Raw genomic sequence first — 21919 nt, 5'->3', positions numbered from 1 at the left:
CAGCTGTTGATACATCTATCATATCATTTGACCTAAAGTTTAACAGAAGAAAGAATACATTATCAGACACAACTTATATATGATTTCATTTACAGAATTGTTGGCTTACTAGGACCAGAGAAGGTGCCTTTGGCTGATAAGTTTATGTCAGCATTAGATTGCTTCAGTCAGCCAGACCAGGAGTTCAAGGTCAGTATTGTGTCGACCTCAGTAACATAAAAACAGTCCATTACTGATTCTTGACTATTGTTTCATATGGTGAATACTTTTGCAGGCCTTAATCACATATCAGAACATTAGATTCCTGATTATAAATGCTAGATAAATGTAGTTGATAAAGTACTTGGCCTTTTTAAAACTATTTCGGAATTTAAGATTTGCAGGGAGTTTTTATTTACTTAATAGCTCTTCTTTTATTTTGATGTTTTCCTTAAAAATTATGAACATATAGTAGTTGAATTAATAGCATACATGTATTTTGCAGCATTACAGAAATGAACATGTATGGATATAATGGTTGTTTTTCACCCAACAAATTTAAAATATATTTTGTAGTTGGAACATATTTATTTTAATGTTTTCCAGCATTGTAAATGTAAAAATAGATTTATTGCATATTTGATAGGACTCTTTTGAGGAAATGATGAAATTGTTGAAGAAAGGTGCCAAGTCAAAGGCTGTGAATCTGTACAATGAGATATACAGGAAGATATTAGATTACAAGAACAGAGAAAAAGAAGAGGCAAAACCTCCTAAATCCCAGGTAAATTTTGAGAAATGCTTCCATGATAATAATTAATTAATAATCCATATATAACTAATTTGCATGTATTTACACAACCTGCTGTATCAGAAAAACAGGATTTTCCTTTTTGATATGGTCTGTTTATGAACTGTTGGGATATCAGAATGAAATAATGGCAAGTTTATCAGTCAACTATTTAAGTTTCAATAGATTTCATGGATGTGCAGGCTGGCCTGGATTACACTCGAAGACTGGTTGTATCTCTTACTATTAATTAAACTAACACTGGAATTAATAAAGTAATATAGAGAGTTTTTGGAAGCTTCCTTCTGCAGAAAAACTGATTAAGTTAAAAGTGATAATATGATACTATAACAGAGAAAGAAATATTATATTGTAAAGCAAATTTGACACTGGCTAATCTAAACGCTGTTAGGTACTGATAAAGGTATCTTTCTCCGTCAAAGTTTTTGAAAAAATATCATCTGCTTTCTGAGTTGTTATGTGATTAGTCTTTGCCACGAGTTTAGAGCCAGAACAGTCTTTCTGAGGAGGCTCCAGATTGTTGGATGTGCAGCTTCACAATTTCATACTGATATCATGGACAGTTCCAACAAATGGAAGCTAGATAGTTCATTCAAGAAATTTAACAGGTTAAAGTAAAGTATGGTAAAGCTATGAAACTATATGTATATTACAGAAATCGCAGTCACAAAGATCAAAGTTGTCACAGAAATCAGCCAGTGGGGACAGTACTGGACCAGATGATGATGATTCCAGTTTGTTAATGTCACAGTCTGGACTAGATATTGGCAGTTATGCCAGAAAATTTGCTGATGTAAGTTTCTTGTATACTTTAAAATCACACCTCTAAAGGAAGAAGTTTTTGACTAGAAATGCTGTTTACTTGATATGACATAGAGATATTATTATATTAATATGTTGTTGTTTTGTAACACTTACAGTTTATTCTTAGATATATAGTATTGTAAGAAAAGTTATGAAAATTTGGTCACGTTAATTACTTTAGTTGATGTTAATCTAAATTATATACTCTTTTTTTACTTGTCTAAACTGTAAAGACAAGGGTAAGTTTTGTCGCCTCATATTGATAAAAAAATCTCTGTTTGTTTGATGACTTATCTGAACCATTTCTCATTTTCAGAAATTTAAAGATGAATTTGATAAACGATTTGGACCACAAGGGAAGAAACTAGCAAGCATGTCATTAAAGGTACTTTTATTGTATGTTACAGAAAAATTTGCGTCTTAAACAGTTTGACACTGTGTGTACTTTAATCAAATATACAGAAAACACTTTAAAATGTTTTATCCTTTTGATAGTAGATATAAAACAGTTAATTTACTGTTAGGAAATTATACATTTATTTCACCAATTAATGAAAGAGTAAATTTTTTGGAAGAAATAAGGGGCAAAATTTCACAGATGATGTGGTGGTAAACGTTGAAGCTTGATTAAAATTTTACGTATTCAAAACTGATAAAAACTAAATGAAAATATGAGAAAATCTTAGAATGTGAAACATTTAATAATTTTTCACTGTTGTAGGAATTAGACACCAATAAGAGACAGTTACTTGGATTATTTGATGAGCAAGTTAAAGCACCAAAATGTGCACTACATCCACCAGGGAAACTAGAGGAGTACTCCAAATGGATGTCAAACTTTAATCCCAATAACTATGGCAGAAATCTTGAAATTCCAGGTTTGTAGATATTGTATGCTTTTGTATGATTTTCATATTTAACAAATAAATGCTTCAAGTTACAGGATTTAAACATGATTAATGAACAGATACATGTATGTCGTAACTAGTAAGTAAGTAAGTAAGTAAGTAAGTAAAGTCTTTATTTAGTGAGGCTACACATTTGGTTTCCCAATCTTCCATGTGGGCCTCAAAACATAAATATACATAAAATATACATAATTTACATAATGGTTATACAGCAAAATTTTCAAATAACATACATGAAGACACAAAATGCATAATATATACATGAAAACACAACAAAAACAATGTACATTCAAACAAAATACATATTCAAAACACAATGCATGTACATATATTACTTAATACTTAATCTATGCAAGACCAAGGTACTTATGTGAAATTCCAACTGATATAGGAAGCTTGGAATTTTCTAATAGTTTCAGATTTACGAATAGAATAGAATACTATATATTGCAAACCTAAGTACAAGGCATTTCAAAAAAACATATGCATGTAGTACATGTAGTTACATGTAATATCAAAGTAGAACAGCAATTTATCAGCAGCCTTCTGGATCAATATCTGATAATTGCCATAATTAAATGAAGAAAGAAAAAACAAACTGATTTCATTGTTATTTTATTAGAGAAATCAATCAATGAATCACATTATACAAGGAGTGTTTCTCTTACAGGTCAATATACAGGGTTGTGTAAACCTCTGCCCGAGTATCATGTTAAAATTGCTGGCTTTGACCAAAGGGTAGGTGTCTTACTTTCATAAAATACAGAGAATTATTATTTCTAGCTTGTCTGTTTTGGAGAACAAGAATTATGACTGAGTTTTTATTGTTGTCATGAAAAACTTTAATGTAGGCCATTATTCAAATACTTTTAAAGGTATCACCATGACACTTGGCATAATTGCTCTTCACCACAAGATGCAGTTGTTATAGTGTCAAGAAACACTACTCTGAAAGCATTATTTTTGTAGTGATGGCTCTTTCCATCTGAGATTTTTTTTCAAAATTCATTGTAAAGTAGAATTATTTCACAACTTCAAAGATATCAACTTGAAACTTAAAATACTTGCTTATCAAAACAAGGGAGATTATACACCAGGGGGCATTATTCTGAAATCTATATATTTGGGGTATTGCCCCCTTTTAATAAGAAAAATAATTAATCTTTTGTTTAAATACCCATATTTTGAATATACACATTATTTCAATTATTCATTGAATGAAGAATTAACAGCCATAACACTCCTAAATTTAATAATTTTTGTTGTTGCCCTGAATAGACATGGGCTGGTATGACTTGTAGTGCTCTTTCTTGAAATAATGCTTAAATATAACCCAACTTGACATGTAGATATGATGATTTTAAAATAAACTTCTGAGTTGCAACAGTGACATTTTATGGTAGCATAATCAAATAATTTAAGAATTATTATGTATCTCCATAAATTGTAGAAATTAAAGAATTATTATGTATCTGTATATATTATAGGTTAAGGTTATGACATCATTGAGGAAACCAAAGCGTATAACTATACGTGGTAATGATGAGAAGGATTATAATTATCTGGTGAAAGCTGGTGAAGATTTACGTCAGGATCAGAGAATTGAACAGTTATTCTTCGTCATGAACCAGGTGTTCAATAAAGATCCTGCATGCCGCAACAGGAAACTTAGTCTGAAAACATACCAGGTTATACCCATGACTACAAGGTGAGTGGTGAACTGTTTGTATTTAATGTGAGGTAAAGGTTTCATTTGGAGTTGTAGTAAAATATAAAGTAAGCAATTTAGTTGACCTTTAGAGTATGCTCACAGAATCAGAAATAAATTTTTCATATACATTAAAGCTTAAATACCAAATGGATATAGACAAATGGGAAGTTATTTCAGTTTCATTGGCTTCCTTACTGGCTTATGATTACAGTTTTGGGCAGGGGACAAATTTAAGATAGATTGTGAAAGATATTTCTATATATATGTGATTGTTTTCATCTTATCAAACTGGTTATATACAAATGTACGTCTTACAGACTTGATGTTTGCATTTGTAATTTGAAAACAGTTCTTTAATATTAAAAAAAAAACAAAGTTTCATTACAATTTTATGAATTATAAGTATTGTTATAAATTTTATATTTATTTGCAACTATGATTTTCAGGGTAGGACTCATAGAGTGGGTAGCAAACACCATACCATTAAAAGACTTTATAATCAATTCATTGACAGATCAGGAGAAGAAAGCATTTAGTGGAGAGTAAGTGACATATATATATCACCTATGACAAAATTTGTATTAACTTTTAGTAGATTTTTCTGTAAATATATTCAGACATTGTCATCCTGATCAGATGTATTATTGTGTAGCTGTACACCATATATTAGTTTGTACAGAATTTATTTTTTTGTTGTAAGTTTTGCAGGGACCTAAAAGCTTATAGACACTCCATTCTGTTTGTTGAACCAACCCTTACTGGGCATTAATAGTGTAAAGTTTCATCATCTAGGAAACAGTGGCTTGCCCCTACCCACAGAGCTAGAGATTCTTAGATCGTTAACTAGTTATATTATAGTATTAATGACTGTGTCAGACTTTTACTGACATATGAAGATAGTTTTATATATTTTATAGATAATGATAAGATATTGTTTGGTGTATATAACAAGGACATTGAATATATAATAATTTTACTTGATATATTCATTAGACATGGTCCAAATGCAGCATTTAATGGTTGGGTTTCAAAAGTAGCGAAGAAGAATGATCCCTGGCCCACAAAGTATGTGAATATATACAGTAAATACAGTTATACAGAAACCCAGAGACAACTTAGTATTACTGAAAGTAAAGTACCTTGGGATTTATTTAGGTATGTTGTCACATTCATGAACTATATATACATATATTGTAAATCTAGAAGTATTTTTTTACTTTGAATTTATCTCCAAAAGAAGATTAAAGTCTTTTTGTGCTTGTCAAATTGTTGCAGTTTGGACTGCATGTGCTCAGTCCACATTGCAAATGATATCATACATTTCATTAATTATGTACATGTACCTCAAATTTAATTGTACATTTTCTTGTATCATTTATTTGCATTTTATGGAGTCAGCATAGTTACAAGCAAAAATGATTTTTGTGTATTACATAAAACTGCATTGTAAGAATGATTAAAATTATAATAATGAACACTTAATATAAAGAGGCAACACAGTTGGGCCAGCCCAGTTTTTCCTATGACTATCAAAAATTACTTTCAAAGACTCATCTGTGTAATGTATTCATCAAAGATATTAATAATGTTGTTATGTAGTAAGAAAGTGATATTGTGAACATTGAGAATTTGGGCACTAATTGTATTCCAGTGAAATAAATTTTAGATATTGATAAAATAAGTAATGTATGTATGGACATGTATTGTTATGTTATGTAGATATTATACTGTGATTGTTTCAGGCGATCATTCCAGCAGTTGAGTACAAGTCCTGAAGCATTTCATGTGTTACGTAGCCACTGTATGAAGACCCATGCCATGTTGTCTATCTGCCAGTATATACTGGGTATAGGAGATAGGCATCAGTCTAACTTCATGGTCAACCTTAAGACAGGTGAAATGGTTGGCATTGACTTTGGACATGCATTTGGATCAGCAACTACAGTAAGATGATTTCATAACTTTTGTCCTTTCAGAACACTGTTCTAGTACTTGATAATTATATATGGAAGGATTGTATTAAATTGAGTATGTAATATGCATCAGTTGGGTTTCTTTTTTAAGAAAAATGAATAATGAATTTATTGTTAATGTTTGCAAATGTAGAACTGTATTTTTAGATACAAAAATAACTTTACAGCTTTGATGTAGAATTTAATTCCTGTGTAAAGTTTTTGATTTTGAACATTTACAGACAAAAGGAATAGTTTGACACACATGGATAATACATATTGTTTTGTTTTAGTTTTTACCTATCCCTGAGTTGATGCCATTCAGATTGACACGTCAGATCAGTAACTTGATGTTGCCCCTACAGGTAAAGGGGTTGATTGAGAGTACAATGATACATGTGCTGAGAGCTCTCAGGTCAGACTCAGATCTTCTCTTAAATACCATGGATGTGTTTGTGAAGGAACCCTCTTTAGACTGGCAGGTCAGTTAACTTATTGTATACATTTGTTCTAATTTCACATTCATATAAGTTTCGGTCATATTTTAAGTATAAGAATCTGTAAGGTTACCTTGAAATTATCATGATTTTGTGTTTTTCCATTTCAGCAAAATGCGGAGCGGCAGGTACAGAGTATGTGTGAGGAAGGTAAATTATTAACTTTATATTTATATTGTTCAACTGTTAACAATGCCCTGTCATTTATTTTCAAAGTACAGTTGTAACAGTGTATTGCAGTTGTTACTATGTGTCCTTATTATACATGTACTATATGTCCTTATTATGGGTCTAAAAACCAATGAATTACATGTACACATGTATCTGTTTTAGATATTTTTGCTACACTCGTTTTTTCCTAGACACTTGTTTGCTCACCTGTCACAAAGTGACAGGGTGAGCTTTTGTGATCGCTTTTCGTCCGGCGTCCGTCCGGCATCCGTCCGTAAACTTTTGCTTCAAATGCTCCTCATAAACCAATAAGCCAATTTCATCCAAACTTCACAGGAATGTTCCTTTGGTGGTCACCTTTAAAAATTGTTCAAAGAATTTAATTCCATGCAGAACTCTGGTTGCCATGGCAACCGAAAGAAAAAACTTTAAATATCTTCTTTTAAAGAACCCAAAGAGCTAGAGCTTAGATATTTGGCATGAAACATCTTCTAATGAGTGTCTACCAAGTTTGTTCAAATAAAAGCCCTGGGGTCAAAATTGGCCCTGCCCCAGGGGCTCATTGATTTTTCCTATATGCATATAGTAAAAACTTAAAAAATCTTCTTTTAAAGAACCCAAAGAGCTAGAGGTTAGATATTTGGATGAAACATTTTCTTATGAGTGTCTACCAAGTTTGTTCAAATAAAAGCCCTGGGGTCAAAATTGGCCCCGCACCAGGGGGTCATTGATTTTCCCTATATACATATAGTAAAAACTTAAAAAATCTTCTTTTGAAGAACCCAAAGAGCTAGAGCTAAGATATTTAGCATGAAACATCTTCTAGTGAGTGTCTACCAAGTTCGTTCAAATAAAAGCCCTGAGGTCAAAATTCCCCCGCACCAGGGGGGGTCATTGATTTTCCCTATATGCATATAGTGAAAACTTAAAAAATCTTCTTTTAAAGAACTCAAAGAGCTAGAGCTAAGATATTTAGCATGAAACATTTTGTAATAAGTGTCTACCAAGTTTGTTCAAATAAAAGCCCTGGGGTCAAAATTGGCCCTGCCCCGGGGGTCATTGATTTTCCTTATATGTGTATAGCAAAAACTTAAAAAACCTCTTTGAAAAAATCCCAAATAGCTAGAGTTTAGACATTAAGCATGAAACATCTTCTAGTGAGTGTCTACAAAGTTTGTTCAAATTAAAGCCCTGGGGTCAAAATTAAGGGTGTAACGGTTTACCGGTATACCGATATATTGCAATATGAAAAAATAAATTTCGTACCACGGTACGATTTTTGGAAAACCGGTATTTTATAAAAATCATAATTTTCAATTAATTGCCTTCAAATTTTGTACAAATTTCACATAAAATCTTTAATTGGCGAATTTTATTGGCTGGCACCAACGTAATGTAAAAGTATCCGACAATTAGTACACTTAAAAATCAATAAGCGGCCGCATAATTTACATAAGCGGCCCAGATGTGAAAGGTCACATGTGACTAGTTTTGTTTATCAAATTGTGTGACACTTTACTTTCTATTTATTCCTTACATTTATATTAAGTTTCTACTAAAAATATATGCATATAATAATAATATATAATGTTACTCCATCTTAAAAGACTTTATATCAAAACATATACACGACAATACGTATTGCAATATATTGCAATACGCTTCAGCAAAATGGCAATATATTGCAATACGGTTTTTGCCGTATTGTTACACCCCTAGTCAAAATTGGCCCCGTCCTGGGTGTCATTGATTTCCTTATATGTGTATAGCAAAAACTTAAAAAATCTTCTTTGATATAACCCAAATAGCTAGAGTTAGATATTAAGCATGAAACATCTTCTTATAAGTGTCTACAAAGTTTGTTCAAATAAAAGCCCTTGGGTCAAAACTGGCCCCGCCCCAGGGGTGTCATTGTTTTTAACTATATGTGTATAGTAAAAACTTAAAAAATCTTCTTTTAAAAAACCCATTGTCAGAGCTAGAGCTTAGATGTTTAGTATAAAACATCTTATGGGTTTCTACCAAGTTTGTTCAAATCAAAGCCCTTGGGTTAAAATTAACTCTGCCAGGGGGGGGGGGAGAAGGTCATTGTTTTTCCTTATATGTGTAAAGCAAAAACTTAACATCATGAAACATCTTCTAATGGGTGTCTTAATTCCAAGTTTGTTCAAATAAAAGCTCTGGGGTTTAATCTAGCCCCGCTTCGGTGGCCTATATACAGGTGAGCGACCTCAGGGCCATCATGGCCCTCTTGTGTAATAAGCCAATTTGTATGTGCAGTAACAAAACAGAGTTGGGGACATATTGTTCTCTCTGTAGGATAAAAAGTAATAAAAATTTGTGTAATACATATATATCACTTTATTGATATTTCAGATGTAGAATTGTACTCTCAAGAAGGGGAAATAATAGAGTGGTACCCAAAGGAAAAGATTAGATATGTAAAAAGAAAATTGAAGGGAGAGAATCCAGCTTACATAACAAGGTATACATTTTATAAACAGTAAATCATACAATATGAGAACACTACAGAGATTTGAAGTACTAGTTAGGTGGTCTTATTTTATATTTCTTCTTTTTCCAGTAATACAGTACAGACACCTTCAGTATACCTGTACTGGCTAAAAAATTAGAATTATCATGAAATTTCTTGGTTAAGGTAAATGTATAATGTATTAAAATAAACTTTGAACAAAGGTAGAGAATTAGGGAAGTTAAACAGTTAGTTGTACACAAGTCTTTCAACTATATGCAGTAACTTGTAAATTTCAGAGATGAGCTGAGACTTGGCCACGGCAAGAAACCAGCATTTAAGTATTATGAGATGGTAGCTCTTGGTCAGAAGGACAATGTACGTTTCACATTACCATCTAGCGGTCTAACTGTAGAACAACAGGTGGCAGCACTCATTGATCAAGCTACAGACCCTAATATTTTAGGCCGTACTTGGGTTGGCTGGGAACCATGGGTGTGAATGTTAAATACATGTAGAGTCGTAGATCTGTAGATTAAAAAAAAACAATGACGGCAATGATTAAGATGTTTTGGATTGGAATCATGTTTAATAACAGACCAATAAGTTGATTATGATATGTATATTTATGAAATATTTGACTTATTTACTGTAGTTGTGTTTCACAATGTGCCATCTTCAAACCATTATGATCGGTTATAATTTTTTCTTTAAGGCCACTTACTATGAAGATTCTTAAAGGTATTTACTAATTGCCAACTTATTCTTACATTTTCATGTATTTTTGAAATATTGCATTTATTAATGAAACCATTCAATTATTTTCTTACATTTTCAATGTTGTTCATAAAGGTTAAATATCTGTACAAGTATTTTTTTTATTGCTGTTGTATTATTAGATACACATGTTTAAATTGCTTAAAGGAATGGTATACATGTATCTAAAAACGTATGTCTTTTTAGTCCCCTACCGGTTTACTGGAGGGGACTTTAGGTTTACCCTCCGTCCGTCTGTCCGTCCGTCTGTCTGTCAGTCCATCCGTCCACAAAACTGGATCCCGCGATAACTTGAAAAGTACTGAAAATATTTTTATGAAACTTGGTATATGGATAGATGGCAGTATGGAGATTATGCACGTCTTTTTCTTTTCTTCCTATGTTGAAAATTCTGGTTGCTATGGCAACAAATAGGATGAAAATATGGCAAATTTTACACATAAACTGGATCCAGTGATAACGCAAAAAGTACTGGAAATATTTTTATGAAACTTGACATATGTGTAGATGGCAGTCTTGGGATTATGCACGTCTTTTTCTTTTCTTCCTATGTTGAAAATTCTGGTTGCTATGGCAACAAATAGGCTGAAAATATAGCAAATTTTACACATAAACTGGATCCAGTGATAAAGCAAAAAGTACTGGAAATATTTTTACGAAACTTGACATATGAGTAGATGGCAGTCTTGAGATTATGCACGTCTTTTTCTTTTCTTCCTATGTTGAGAATTCTGGTTGCTATGGCAACACATAGACTGAAAATATGGCAAATTTTACACATAAACTGAATCCAGTGATAACTCAAAAAGTACTGTAAATATTTTTATGAAACTTGACATATGGGTAGATAGCAGTCTTGAGATTATGCATGTCTTATCTGTTCTTCCTATTTTGAAAAAATATCAGTTGCCTTGGCAACAAATAGGCTTAAAACATGGCAAATATAACAATATTTGTGATTAGTCAAAAAGAGCTGAACATTTTTATGAAATTGCATCTTTAATTCAAGAGTTATCTCCTCTTTAAGAATTTTGCTTTTAAAATGTTATATTTTGGTAACAGGGATGTTTCAAATATTAACTTTAGAGTGTCCTTCAGTCCGTCTGTCTGTCTGTTCATAAAAACTGTTTCCTGTGATCACTTTTAGAGAACTTTTCCAACAAGTTTACTTAAAATAGAGAAAAATTGAAACATTAGTGAATGGCCAATGGCCCTTCAGAATGTTGATGGGGTTCTAACCGGTAGGGGACTTATGGATTGCTTGCAATACTATGATAATTGCTTGTTGTATCTAGCCTTAGAAACAAGGTGGCAGCCTTTATTTAGTGTTACTAAAAACTTGTATTTGAGTTATTGATGGTTTTAGTAGGTCTTATTTTCAACATGTATTTTTGTTATAAGATTAGTTAGAATTAATTATGATTGAAAACAAAATATTTACAACAGACATTTCTTTGTTTATTTAGAAGTAAGAACTTGAAATAAATTGATTATTTGTAGCATGAACTTTACAATACTTTAAAAAAAACATAATAAGCAGTGGATACAATTTTCCATTCTGATGGAATTAAAGACTTACAAACTTCATTTGTGATTTAAATTCCAATGTAAAATAATGGCGAGTCTGGAATAAGTTGAAAATCACCCTTTAAACATTGTTTTGTAAGAGATTTAAAACAACTGTGTATGTACATGTGTCATTTCATTGTTTTTATATTATGTTTTGTCTGTTTGAATATTGTTCATTTGTAAGAGAACATTAATTTGTGTTTTGTAGCAGGTTGTATCATGATTTCAAAAATATATTAAAGATTAGTATAGTACTTGTTTTACAATTTATTTATTTTTTGCCGCTGCCATAATGTTCTCTATTTGCCTGTACATGATAAATTATATATTTATTTTAAGCCTTGATTAAAGATTCGTGTTTGTCTGGCATAGAGAATAATGTGGCATTTTTGTTAAGGTACCATTCAATTTTTTAAGATTTTCTCTAAACTTCAATGTCTAACAAAAGTAAAAATCTAAAAATACTTTGTTGGACTTTGTTTGCAGTTAACTATGAGGTATCAGGAAATATGAGCAGGCTTATATTATTGGTTAGTGAGTATGTTTTTTTTTAAAGCTAGACTATAACTTAATATTACTCGTAAAGATCCAGGCCAGTGGTAGCATGTTTACACTTTGTTCAAAGCATATCAAAACGTGGTGGTTTTCATTTTGATTGCCGATTACATGTACGAAACTTACACAGGTCTATATATTGCCGTTCATTCTTAACTTAAATGTTTTCACAGCGAAGCTTAATATATACAAGTATACACATAAATTGGAATACGCTCCTTGAAGCTTGTATGATTGCTAGACCTCCTGATATTAATTCATGAAAGCTTTACGATGAGTCTCTGTCAATAGACAAATACACTGCCTGCTTAAGCAACGGAAAACCTCGCCTATTATTCATAATATTCATTATTATCAAGTTTCTGCTTGTGCAAATTTTAAAATTTTCCCGCTTAACTTACTACCCATCCATGCTCTCACAATGGCTAGTCGACCGATATTGTGTAAACATTATTTTCGTCAGAACATAAAACTTTACGTGGCACTAACTTCAAAAATAAGACCAAATAATTTGTGATAATATGGCTCTACTAACTACACCGTATAATAAATTATAGTGCCCATGTAGTATATAGTATACATGGGTCATAAATAAAGAGATCGGTCTGTGGGTAACATTCAAATATCATACCCAGAAAAATACTGTTACCCGAGGCGTTATTTTAAATTTCTTACGTGGTACACTTGCATCAACAGTAAGAATAACTCCCATTGGCATTGTATGACATAAACATAACACAAACGACTTACTCTGGTCTTGGCGAAAATGTAAACCGAATTATCGTGGATGAATTGAGATTGAGTCTAATGTATATGGTCGTTTCCTCTTACATGTATTACCCAGTGTTGAATTCGGCAAAAACTAGACACACAAACACGATTCGGTATTGACATTTACTAAATAAATACAAAACAAATAACTTTATTACAAATAAAACATTGTTATAGTGTTGATAGAAAAATCATGTATATACATTTATGAAAATGAGATCAGACATGACACTTTGACAGATTGTATATCTCCTTTTTCGGTTTATAATTTGATAAAGATTCAAATTTATTAAAAGTAGGCTCTACAGAAATATCCCTTTAAAAACACTTTTTTTTTAGGACACACCATCAAAAAATGAAACTGTTTCGTTACAGGACTTGTATAGCCGTTGCTCACACGGAGTGTTCGTATCACTTCGGTTTTAATAAAAAGCTTGTCTGCAGATACCCGGAATTTTGATAAATATATGCATGACGTAGCATGTCCAGAAAAATGCGAGTTGCTGTGGAAAATAGAAAGCAATGGTTTACTAGTAATTTCTATGATTTGAGCCAGTCGTTACGGCAGTTATACTTCGATAAACAATAAAAAAAAGTTTAAAAAAAAGGAAAATTATCAAAAAGAGGAAGGAAAGAAATATATGACCCGTAAGCAATGGAAACACGTTAAAACAGTTTAAAAACAATTTATTTTTCCTTTTCGAATTAAAGAACTTCCGAGCCGTTATTTAAAAACAGCGGGAATAGCCCGAGCACTTAAATTTCCAAGTCTCCTTTTGTACTCAAAAGGTTAAATAGAATGTTCATTAATACCCGAGTACCTACCTAATTTAAGTGAAGGAATACCTGTAGATAAATCAAGATTTTTCCAATATTTCCTTTTACCAATTTGTTCACCTCGATGTTAATTTTTTGTTTAAATAAAGTAACAATTTTGATTGACTAGTTCTAATGATTTAAGGCTTTAATGAGATTCATTAACTTCAGTTTGATACCCAAAAATGGATGCTGCCAGCACCCGTTCTCAACACTGTGGAGAAGTCTGGTGACCTCTCAAATAAAACTCATTGCCTCAGAAAAACTCGTCTGTGAAAGAAATAATGCACCATTTGTTGTCTGTCGTAAATATATGTTGTCTATAAATGCCTTTCATAAATTTACATACATAATGATTAATAGAATATTGTTGTCATTGTAGAAGAATTGATGGATGAGTATTGTTTGGGTAAAGCTAGTGTTAAAATTTCTCAAACATACCATGTATTTATGTTTGTTTAATACATTGAATAGTCGTGTAAAATGTGACGATTGACCTAATTTCACAGTCACATCTGGTGTTATGCTTCACGTCTTAAGCAGCGGAAATTCGCATACTAGTATACTTTTTACCGATGCTCATTTTTGAGATACGTATGGGGTTCCACCCCCGTGTTGATGCTTGTGTATAAATAATCAAGGAGAACAATACAAGCAAAATCGTTAGCAACAGACAATTATTGCTCTTTTTTAATCATTTTAATTCTCAACTAATTATTATGTAGTATTTTTTTTCTATCATTTCAACATTTTTCCTTGTTTTAATTACCAATTTATTCAATAGCTCTTGAGAAATGTGTATTATACCTGCAAACGCCTTCTTGATCGGGACGATATTTTTGTCTGTCAAACTGACGTCAGTTGTTTAATATTGATTTATTAAATTGTTATGAATCTACATTAAATAATAAACTCGATGTGAATTTTCCAACATGTCACTTCCTTTACAATTCTTTCTGTGGCAAAGCATGCCTTTTTTATAGAGAAATACGATCCTGTATCAATCGAACTTTTACTTTATGCGTTTTAATTGCTTAGCTTATTTACTTAAGGTCAATGAAAACGTTTTGAAACAGTATCAAATAATTAAGGAACCTCTGGCCTTCATCTTAAGTTAACACTTCAAACTGTTTGTAAGTAAATATTGGCAAATGATTTTTTAAAAGGAATTCAAATTTAGGGCAATTGATTTTCACAACTTTTCAGCATGTTTTTACCTGAATTATTTTATTTATATATTTTTATTAACTCAGACGATACTTGCGGACGATTATGTTTCATCATTTCTCATTGACCACTGAAGGTACCGACTTTAAAACTTCATACATGGCCGAGCAATAGTTCTTGCCAATATTAAATAAAATGTAAAGGATAGTTCTAAAATTATTATTCAGATGTCTCTAATTTTCTAATTAAATTCCCGAGATATTTAAGTTCTGTTAAATATACTTCCTAAAAAAAAATCAAATCAAATATACTTCCTCGCATAAAACATTTAACGTTGTGTTTAGATCTAATTATACTTTCTACTGAACAGTTATATATCATAAGAACTTACACATATAAATATTTTCCAATATAACGAGACCACCAATAACATTCACGTTCCTTGCACATAAAAATATCGAAAAAACACATATCAGGTACCTTCAGAGTATGATGTTCAATAAGTGTCCAATGTATTTTATAAATAATTATAATTGCCTACCGACTGCGTAGATGCTGATGTTCACGTACGTACTGAAAACGACATATTAATTATAAAATATTCATTTAGGAACACATGCATTTCAGTGTTCCTTTTTTTCAAGATAAATAACCCCACTGTTTACAAAGTTTTATCAGTAATGCACCTTGGGTAAAAATGAAGTCACATAGTTTTTTTGGGTAAAAATGAAGTCACATAGTTTTTACAAAGACTTGTGAAGCAAATTGTTTCTCAAAAATCTTCTATTCAAGTAAAATGCCTAGAGCTTAGATATTTGGCATGTAGCATCACCATATATGGTCCTCTATAAAAGTTATATAAATCATGCTCCTGTGGTAAAAATGGTTCTGCCCAAAAATGGTCGCTAAGCTTGCAATAGCTTATAATGGAAAATATATTTAAGTATACTTTTATGAAACGTCAATTCCCAAAGCTGAGATATTGAGTATGTAGCTTTGCTAAGTGGACCTCTACAAAAGTTAAAATTTATGAATCATGCCCTTTAGGAAAACATTGGCACACCGACTGTCGCTTTATTATACCCTAGCACAATGAAGGTGTAAGGGGGGTTTACTGGAATCAGCTTGTTCGTCCGGTCGTCACCCCGCTCTCACGGGACAGTAATAATGTGGCTAGAGGGACAATATGTTACTGTTCTTTCTCTTTGATGTCATATATTCCGTAATGCTTTTATGTGGCTATTTTCTTTTGTGTGGCTTAAAAGAACAATAGAGAGAACAATAGAGTAGCCATATTATTACTGTTCTGTTAGAACGTCCGTCCGGCCGTCCGTCGGTTTTTCCTTGTCCGCCCAATAACTTAAGATTCTTTTGACCCACAGTCCTCATATTTGGTACTTAGATTGGTCACGATTAGTGAATGATTCCTATTGATTTTGAGGTCACCAGGTCAAAGGTCAAGGTCACAGGGATTTTGACTTCAAAAAGTTTGTCCGCCCAATAACTTAAGGAACTTTTGACCCACAGTCTTCATATTTGGTGTGTAGATTGGTCATAATTTGTAGAGGATCCCTATTGATTTTGAGGTCACTGTGTCAAAGGTCAAGGTCACAGGGACCTTGACTTAAAAAAGCTTGTCCACCCAATACCTTAAGATTCTTTTGTCTCACAGTCTTCATATTTTGTATTGAGATTGGTCTTAATTAGTAGATGACCCCTATTGAATTTTGAGGTCACTGAGTCAAAGGTCAAAGGGGCCTTGACTATAAAAAGTTTGTCCGCCCAATAACTAAAGAAACCTTTGACCCACAGTCTTCATATTTGGCATAGAGGTTGGTCATGAACATAATGTGACCCCTTTTGGTCACAGGGGCCTTGACTAAAAAGGCTTGTCCGCTCAATTGCTTCAGAATGCTTTGGTAAACAGTCTTCATATTTGGTATTGAGGTTGTTTATGACTAGTAGATGACCCCTGTTGATTTTTAAGCGACTGTGTCAAAGGTCAAGGTCATTTGGATATTTACTATAATAAGCTTGTCTGCACAAATGCTTAAGAATGCCTGTCTGCAGTGTATTGATTATGACATTTTCACATTTGAAGCATGAAGAATACATAACTTAGCAATGCACTGGCTTAGTAACCTCAGATGTGGTAGGGAAGTTGTCCTAGAGCTCTAAATGACCACTGTTGATTCTGACAGAGAGGTATGCGGGGGTATTCATGCCATGACAGTGGCAGTTCAAGTTTATACAGATTTGTGTAGTAAAATTGTTTTAAAAAGGCATCTCCTCAGAAACTACAATGCCTAGTGCTTAGCTTCTATAGGCTTGATAATGTATAGAAAATACTTTCAGTCTTCTTTTGAGAAAATACAATGCTAAGAGCCTAGATATTTGGCATGTAGCATTGCTTAGTGGACATTGAAGAAAGTTTTATAACCCCAGGTCACTTAGTTTACATAGACTTGTATAGTAAAGTGTCTTAAAAAATCTTCTTTAAAAGTACAATACAGTTTAGAAATTTTAAAAAAATTGCAAGTAGCATCCCATTTTGGTCCTCTACAAAAATTATATAACTTGATGGCCTTGTGGTCAAAACCGCTTATATCGAGTAACAAAGTTAAACACGATTTAAAACTTCTTGGGTGAAATTACAATGTCATGAGCTTAAATATTTGACATGAAGTCGATTTAAAAGAAAAATGCTGCTTTTGTTAAAACTTTAAACGCAAATGTGACCTAATAACTGACGTTTACATAAAAGATGTGACCATTTTTAGCTCGAGTATACGAAGTCTATGGAGAGCTGTTCTACTCACCCGCCGTCCAGATTTCAGATAAAAGTTTTGGTGCAGTAAAATATTTTTCACTATAACTTTTTCATTTCTTAAGGTATCAACTTCAAATATATGTTCCTTATCATTAACCACATCTTATGTGACAAGGACCATAACTCTAGCACCAATTATTTCTGATTTATCTTCCCTTAAACCTAAAATTTTCCTTAAGAAACATTATTTTTTACTATAATTTTTTTCATTTCTTAAGGTATCAACTTCAAACTACAAGTGTATGTTCACATCTTATGCCACAAGGTTCATAACTCTAGCACCAATATTTTCAGATTGATATCCCCTTGAACTTAGAATTTTCCTTAAAATTGATATTTTTTACTGTTACTTCTTTATTTCATAAAGTATCAACTTAATACTTCAAATATATGTTCCTTATCATTACCCACATCTTATGTGACGAGGTTCATTACTCTAGCACCAATATTGCAAGAATTATCTCTCCATAAAGTTAGATTTTTTTTACTTGAAAAATGTTATTTTTTACTATAACTTCTTAAGTTTTAAAGGTATCTACCTCAAACTTCAAATACATATATCTTATCATCAACCAGATCTTATGTGACAAGGTTCATAACTCTTGAAGCAATATTTTCAGATTTATCTCCCTTTGAACTTAGAATTTTCTTTAAGAAATATTATAACTTCTTTACGTTTTAAGGTATCTTCTTCAAACTACAAATATATGTTTCTTATCATTACACACATGTTGTGTGACAAGTACCATAACTCTAGTGTGACTATTTCCAGAGTTATATCCCCCTTGTACTTGGAATTTATGTTAACAACAATAACTTCTTGTCATAAGAAGAAATATATTTATATCATCATAATTATAATCTTTCATAGTTTTGTCTTCCTTACTGCACCCAGTATTAAATTAGTCTCCTGTGACATTTGAATAGTTCATGCCGTGGCAAACTGTATAAATGAAAATAAAATGTGTGAATTGTAAATTTAAACCCGAAACATCGTTTTCTTAAACTGAGCTTTTCTAAAAACTAAATATTCATAATTAATAACTAATAAATATTACTAAACTAATTAAATACTATTGATTATTTTAATAGAACATTTATAGGGTCAATGAAACTGGTACAAGTACATATTTGTATAAGGTTACGCCTCCATGCCGTTACATTAGAAACACCACGGGAACTAAACAAACGAATTTTGTTTAAAAAAAAACAACTATAAAAAGGATCATGTTTAAGTCTATTTGCAGATCAAGGTTTCTGAGAGGAGCTGTTGCTGTTAAAGCGGTATTTTTGGAACAATGTTACCGGCAAGACTAAGTTTTCTATGTTTTATGATAACTGTAGGGATTGAGGTTCGGGCGGAATTTAGGGAGGAAAGTTTTCATGTATTACAGGCTAAGACAGTAACAAATGTTTATTCCAAACTGTCATCTCGCTCACATGTTGACTGTGCAGACTCGTGTTTGACTGCTGAAAATTGCTCCACGGCAACCTATAACTCAAGCAGTGGACAGTGTCTCCTCAGTGGAACGGCAGATATTACTGATATTGCTGATAGTAGTATAATTACAGTCGTGAAGAATGGATTGTTTCCCAGTGAGTAAAAGACTTGTTCTATTTTCGATCTGTTTGGTCCCAGTTTCAAAAGTTTAGAGGTCATTTTGTTTCTAACGATTTTTTTTTTCATTTTACCGATTCTGATTAACTTCCAGTAATCACGAATCTGCGAATTGCCTCGCGGATTTCGAAATTAAAGGTCATGTACCTCAATTTTTTATGGTATTATATAATAAATATAATATTTTGGTGACCTGTTTAAATGAGAGCCCTAGAGATGGCTCTACAACGGAAGCGTTGATGACTCTCGTTTAAACAGATCACCAATAGGTGTACTATTTACTCCAGTTTTTAATGTTTTCTGTATCCATGTACAGTATATTCATGTAATATGATACTTCTGTATAACCGTATAATGACTTTATAAATATAGCATGCTATCAGCATTGTTAAAATCAAAAAACAAAAAAAGTCCGTAAATATTTTGATCATCCCGTTAACAAAACAATCTGAGTATATATTGAAATACTAATAGAAAGATATATGTACCATGTAATCTTAAGATAATATAATAGCATTTTCTGTTTTGTAATATTTCCAAGCTTTGATTTACTGTATTAATTAAAAGTTTTATAAATAGATAACTTAGTTACATTGGATTAATTTATATAATTATTTTGTTCTTAGAACATGAGGATAATATTTTTGTCTAACGGTATTTATACATTTACATTGTAGATTTTTGTATTCGTATTAACTTAAATGTCCTTTCGTCTCCAAGTTAATTTAATGCATTACATTTCATATTTTATGAACAGTCGTGGATGATCACTTCGGAACGTCTTTCTTCACTGGTTTCATGTGCAACTACGAATGCATCGGGACGCCACACCTGCTTATGGTATCAACTGTTCCTGAACCGACCAATGTTTTAGTAACTATACCATTCCTTAATATATACGAAGAACAACATTTTCTTAACGAGTCCCTATACCTTCAATATTCTGACACCCTGATGCCGGAATGGACCACTGTTGTTTCGTTTAAGGGTGTTGAAATCGTATCTGATAACCCTATTGCTCTTTATTCTTTAAACTATGACAGCTGGTCCGTTGATGGCACATTGGAAATTCCAAAAGAGAAATGGGGCAAAGTCTTTATTGTGGGCACTCATAATTCGTCTTGGTGGGGCACAGGACAGATTCTTGTTATTGCTGCAGATAATAACACTGACGTCCTTTTAGAATTCCCTACAGGTTCATCACTGACAGTAGCACTGAACAAACATGAAACTTACCAATTTCAGGCAAATGAATTAGAACCAATAGCAGGTACGATTGTTTCTGCTAACAACCCAGTGGTCGTTCATACTGGACACGACTGTGCCAATATTCCTAACCATGATGCTCTCTTCTGTGATTTCATTATGGAAAATATGCCACCTTTAAACACACTTGGTTCTGTGTTTGTAGTACCTTACCAGAGAACAAGACCTATGTACACAATTAACATCGCTTCACCATACAATGGTACCACTGTGGACATATGGGACATTAATGGAAATCCAGTGGAAACTATTTCAATGGACAGCCAGGATTCGATATTTCGGAGCTTCTTTGCATCTGAGATATTCTCAATTACATCGTCAGAAAACATTTTAGTCACACAGTATGGTCACGGTTCAAGTAACATTTATGGAGATCCTTCTCTGACAGTTATTCCAGCTCTCACACAGTTTATAAACAGATGTAGCTTTCAGGTCCCTGATACTTTTACTGATCCGAGTGTTGTTTCTATCGTTATTGATTCTGCCTCCGATGTATCGGGACTTAAGTTAAACGGATCTCCGATTGTTGCAGCTGAATCCACCAGCGTCATTATTCCAGGAATAGGGTCATTCAACGTCATCTATATCGATGTCATTAGTAATGTGATGTATTCACTCTATCATGACGTGAAGCATGTCAGATTTGGAGCGATTTTGTACGCAAGAAATTCTTTATCAGAATTTACAACCGTTCTTGGATATGACCTATGATAACAAGTTGTGAGATATTTGGAAAACCCTGATTGCACATTATTTTGTGAACCTGTATTATAAAACATTTTGTTTAAAGAAGCTGCACGAAAAGAATATCGTTGAAGGCTATTGATGCTTTCAATTCTTGACATTTGTCAATGTATTAATTGCAAATTAGTCGATAAAGGCTGTTAGTGCAAAGAAGTAAAATCTATTTCTGGCACCAGAAAACTTGACCCCAATAATCTCTTAAACCAAAATAAGAGGACAGCCAAAGGTATCTACCTATTAAATATGTGAGACATTTGTCATTAGAAAAAAAATCTGCATGCGCAAAGTTGTAAAAACCTCTTTTTTTATCAGTTTCGTAACCTTGACTTAAGAGTCCACCTCTCCGCCACCCAAATTTACAGAGCAAACAAAAATATTCACCTGTTGAATAAGACATAAATTCACATTTATTTGCACAGCTTTTATGTTTTTAATGAAATGTATATTTATTAGTTTTTGCACCGTTAACCTTAGCGTCGGTCCAAATACTTCATCAAACG

General features: G+C 32.4%; 2 protein-coding genes across 2 annotated transcripts in view; both read left to right on the top strand.

Annotated features, from left to right (window-relative positions):
* LOC132729277 (DNA-dependent protein kinase catalytic subunit-like) overlaps positions 1-11911 on the top strand; it is a 105958-nt gene extending 94047 nt beyond the window's left edge. Inside the window, exons 80-93 of the mRNA XM_060714999.1 lie at positions 96-189; positions 626-763; positions 1446-1583; positions 1911-1979; positions 2316-2472; positions 3173-3240; positions 3990-4210; positions 4660-4755; positions 5207-5368; positions 5956-6157; positions 6459-6647; positions 6773-6812; positions 9210-9318; positions 9606-11911. Of these exons, the coding sequence (XP_060570982.1) occupies positions 96-189; positions 626-763; positions 1446-1583; positions 1911-1979; positions 2316-2472; positions 3173-3240; positions 3990-4210; positions 4660-4755; positions 5207-5368; positions 5956-6157; positions 6459-6647; positions 6773-6812; positions 9210-9318; positions 9606-9807 (1885 nt within the window). The 3' untranslated portion in view covers positions 9808-11911. The remainder of the gene's footprint in view (positions 1-95; positions 190-625; positions 764-1445; positions 1584-1910; positions 1980-2315; positions 2473-3172; positions 3241-3989; positions 4211-4659; positions 4756-5206; positions 5369-5955; positions 6158-6458; positions 6648-6772; positions 6813-9209; positions 9319-9605) is intronic.
* Positions 11912-18975: 7064 nt separating this feature from the next.
* On the top strand, positions 18976-21404 carry LOC132729276 (uncharacterized). Its single transcript, XM_060714998.1, has 2 exons — positions 18976-19387; positions 20167-21404. The coding sequence occupies exons 1-2, from the start codon at positions 19090-19092 to the stop codon at positions 21384-21386; spliced, it is 1518 nt and encodes a 505-aa protein (XP_060570981.1). The 5' UTR covers positions 18976-19089; the 3' UTR covers positions 21387-21404.
* The last annotated feature ends 515 nt before the right edge of the window (positions 21405-21919 follow it).

This window comes from Ruditapes philippinarum, unplaced genomic scaffold (genome assembly GCF_026571515.1).
Source record: "Ruditapes philippinarum isolate M1 unplaced genomic scaffold, ASM2657151v2 ctg1027_1_1_1_1, whole genome shotgun sequence".
NCBI classification, from domain to species: Eukaryota; Metazoa; Mollusca; class Bivalvia; order Venerida; family Veneridae; genus Ruditapes; species Ruditapes philippinarum.
This window is presented reverse-complemented; position numbering and strand designations above follow the sequence as displayed.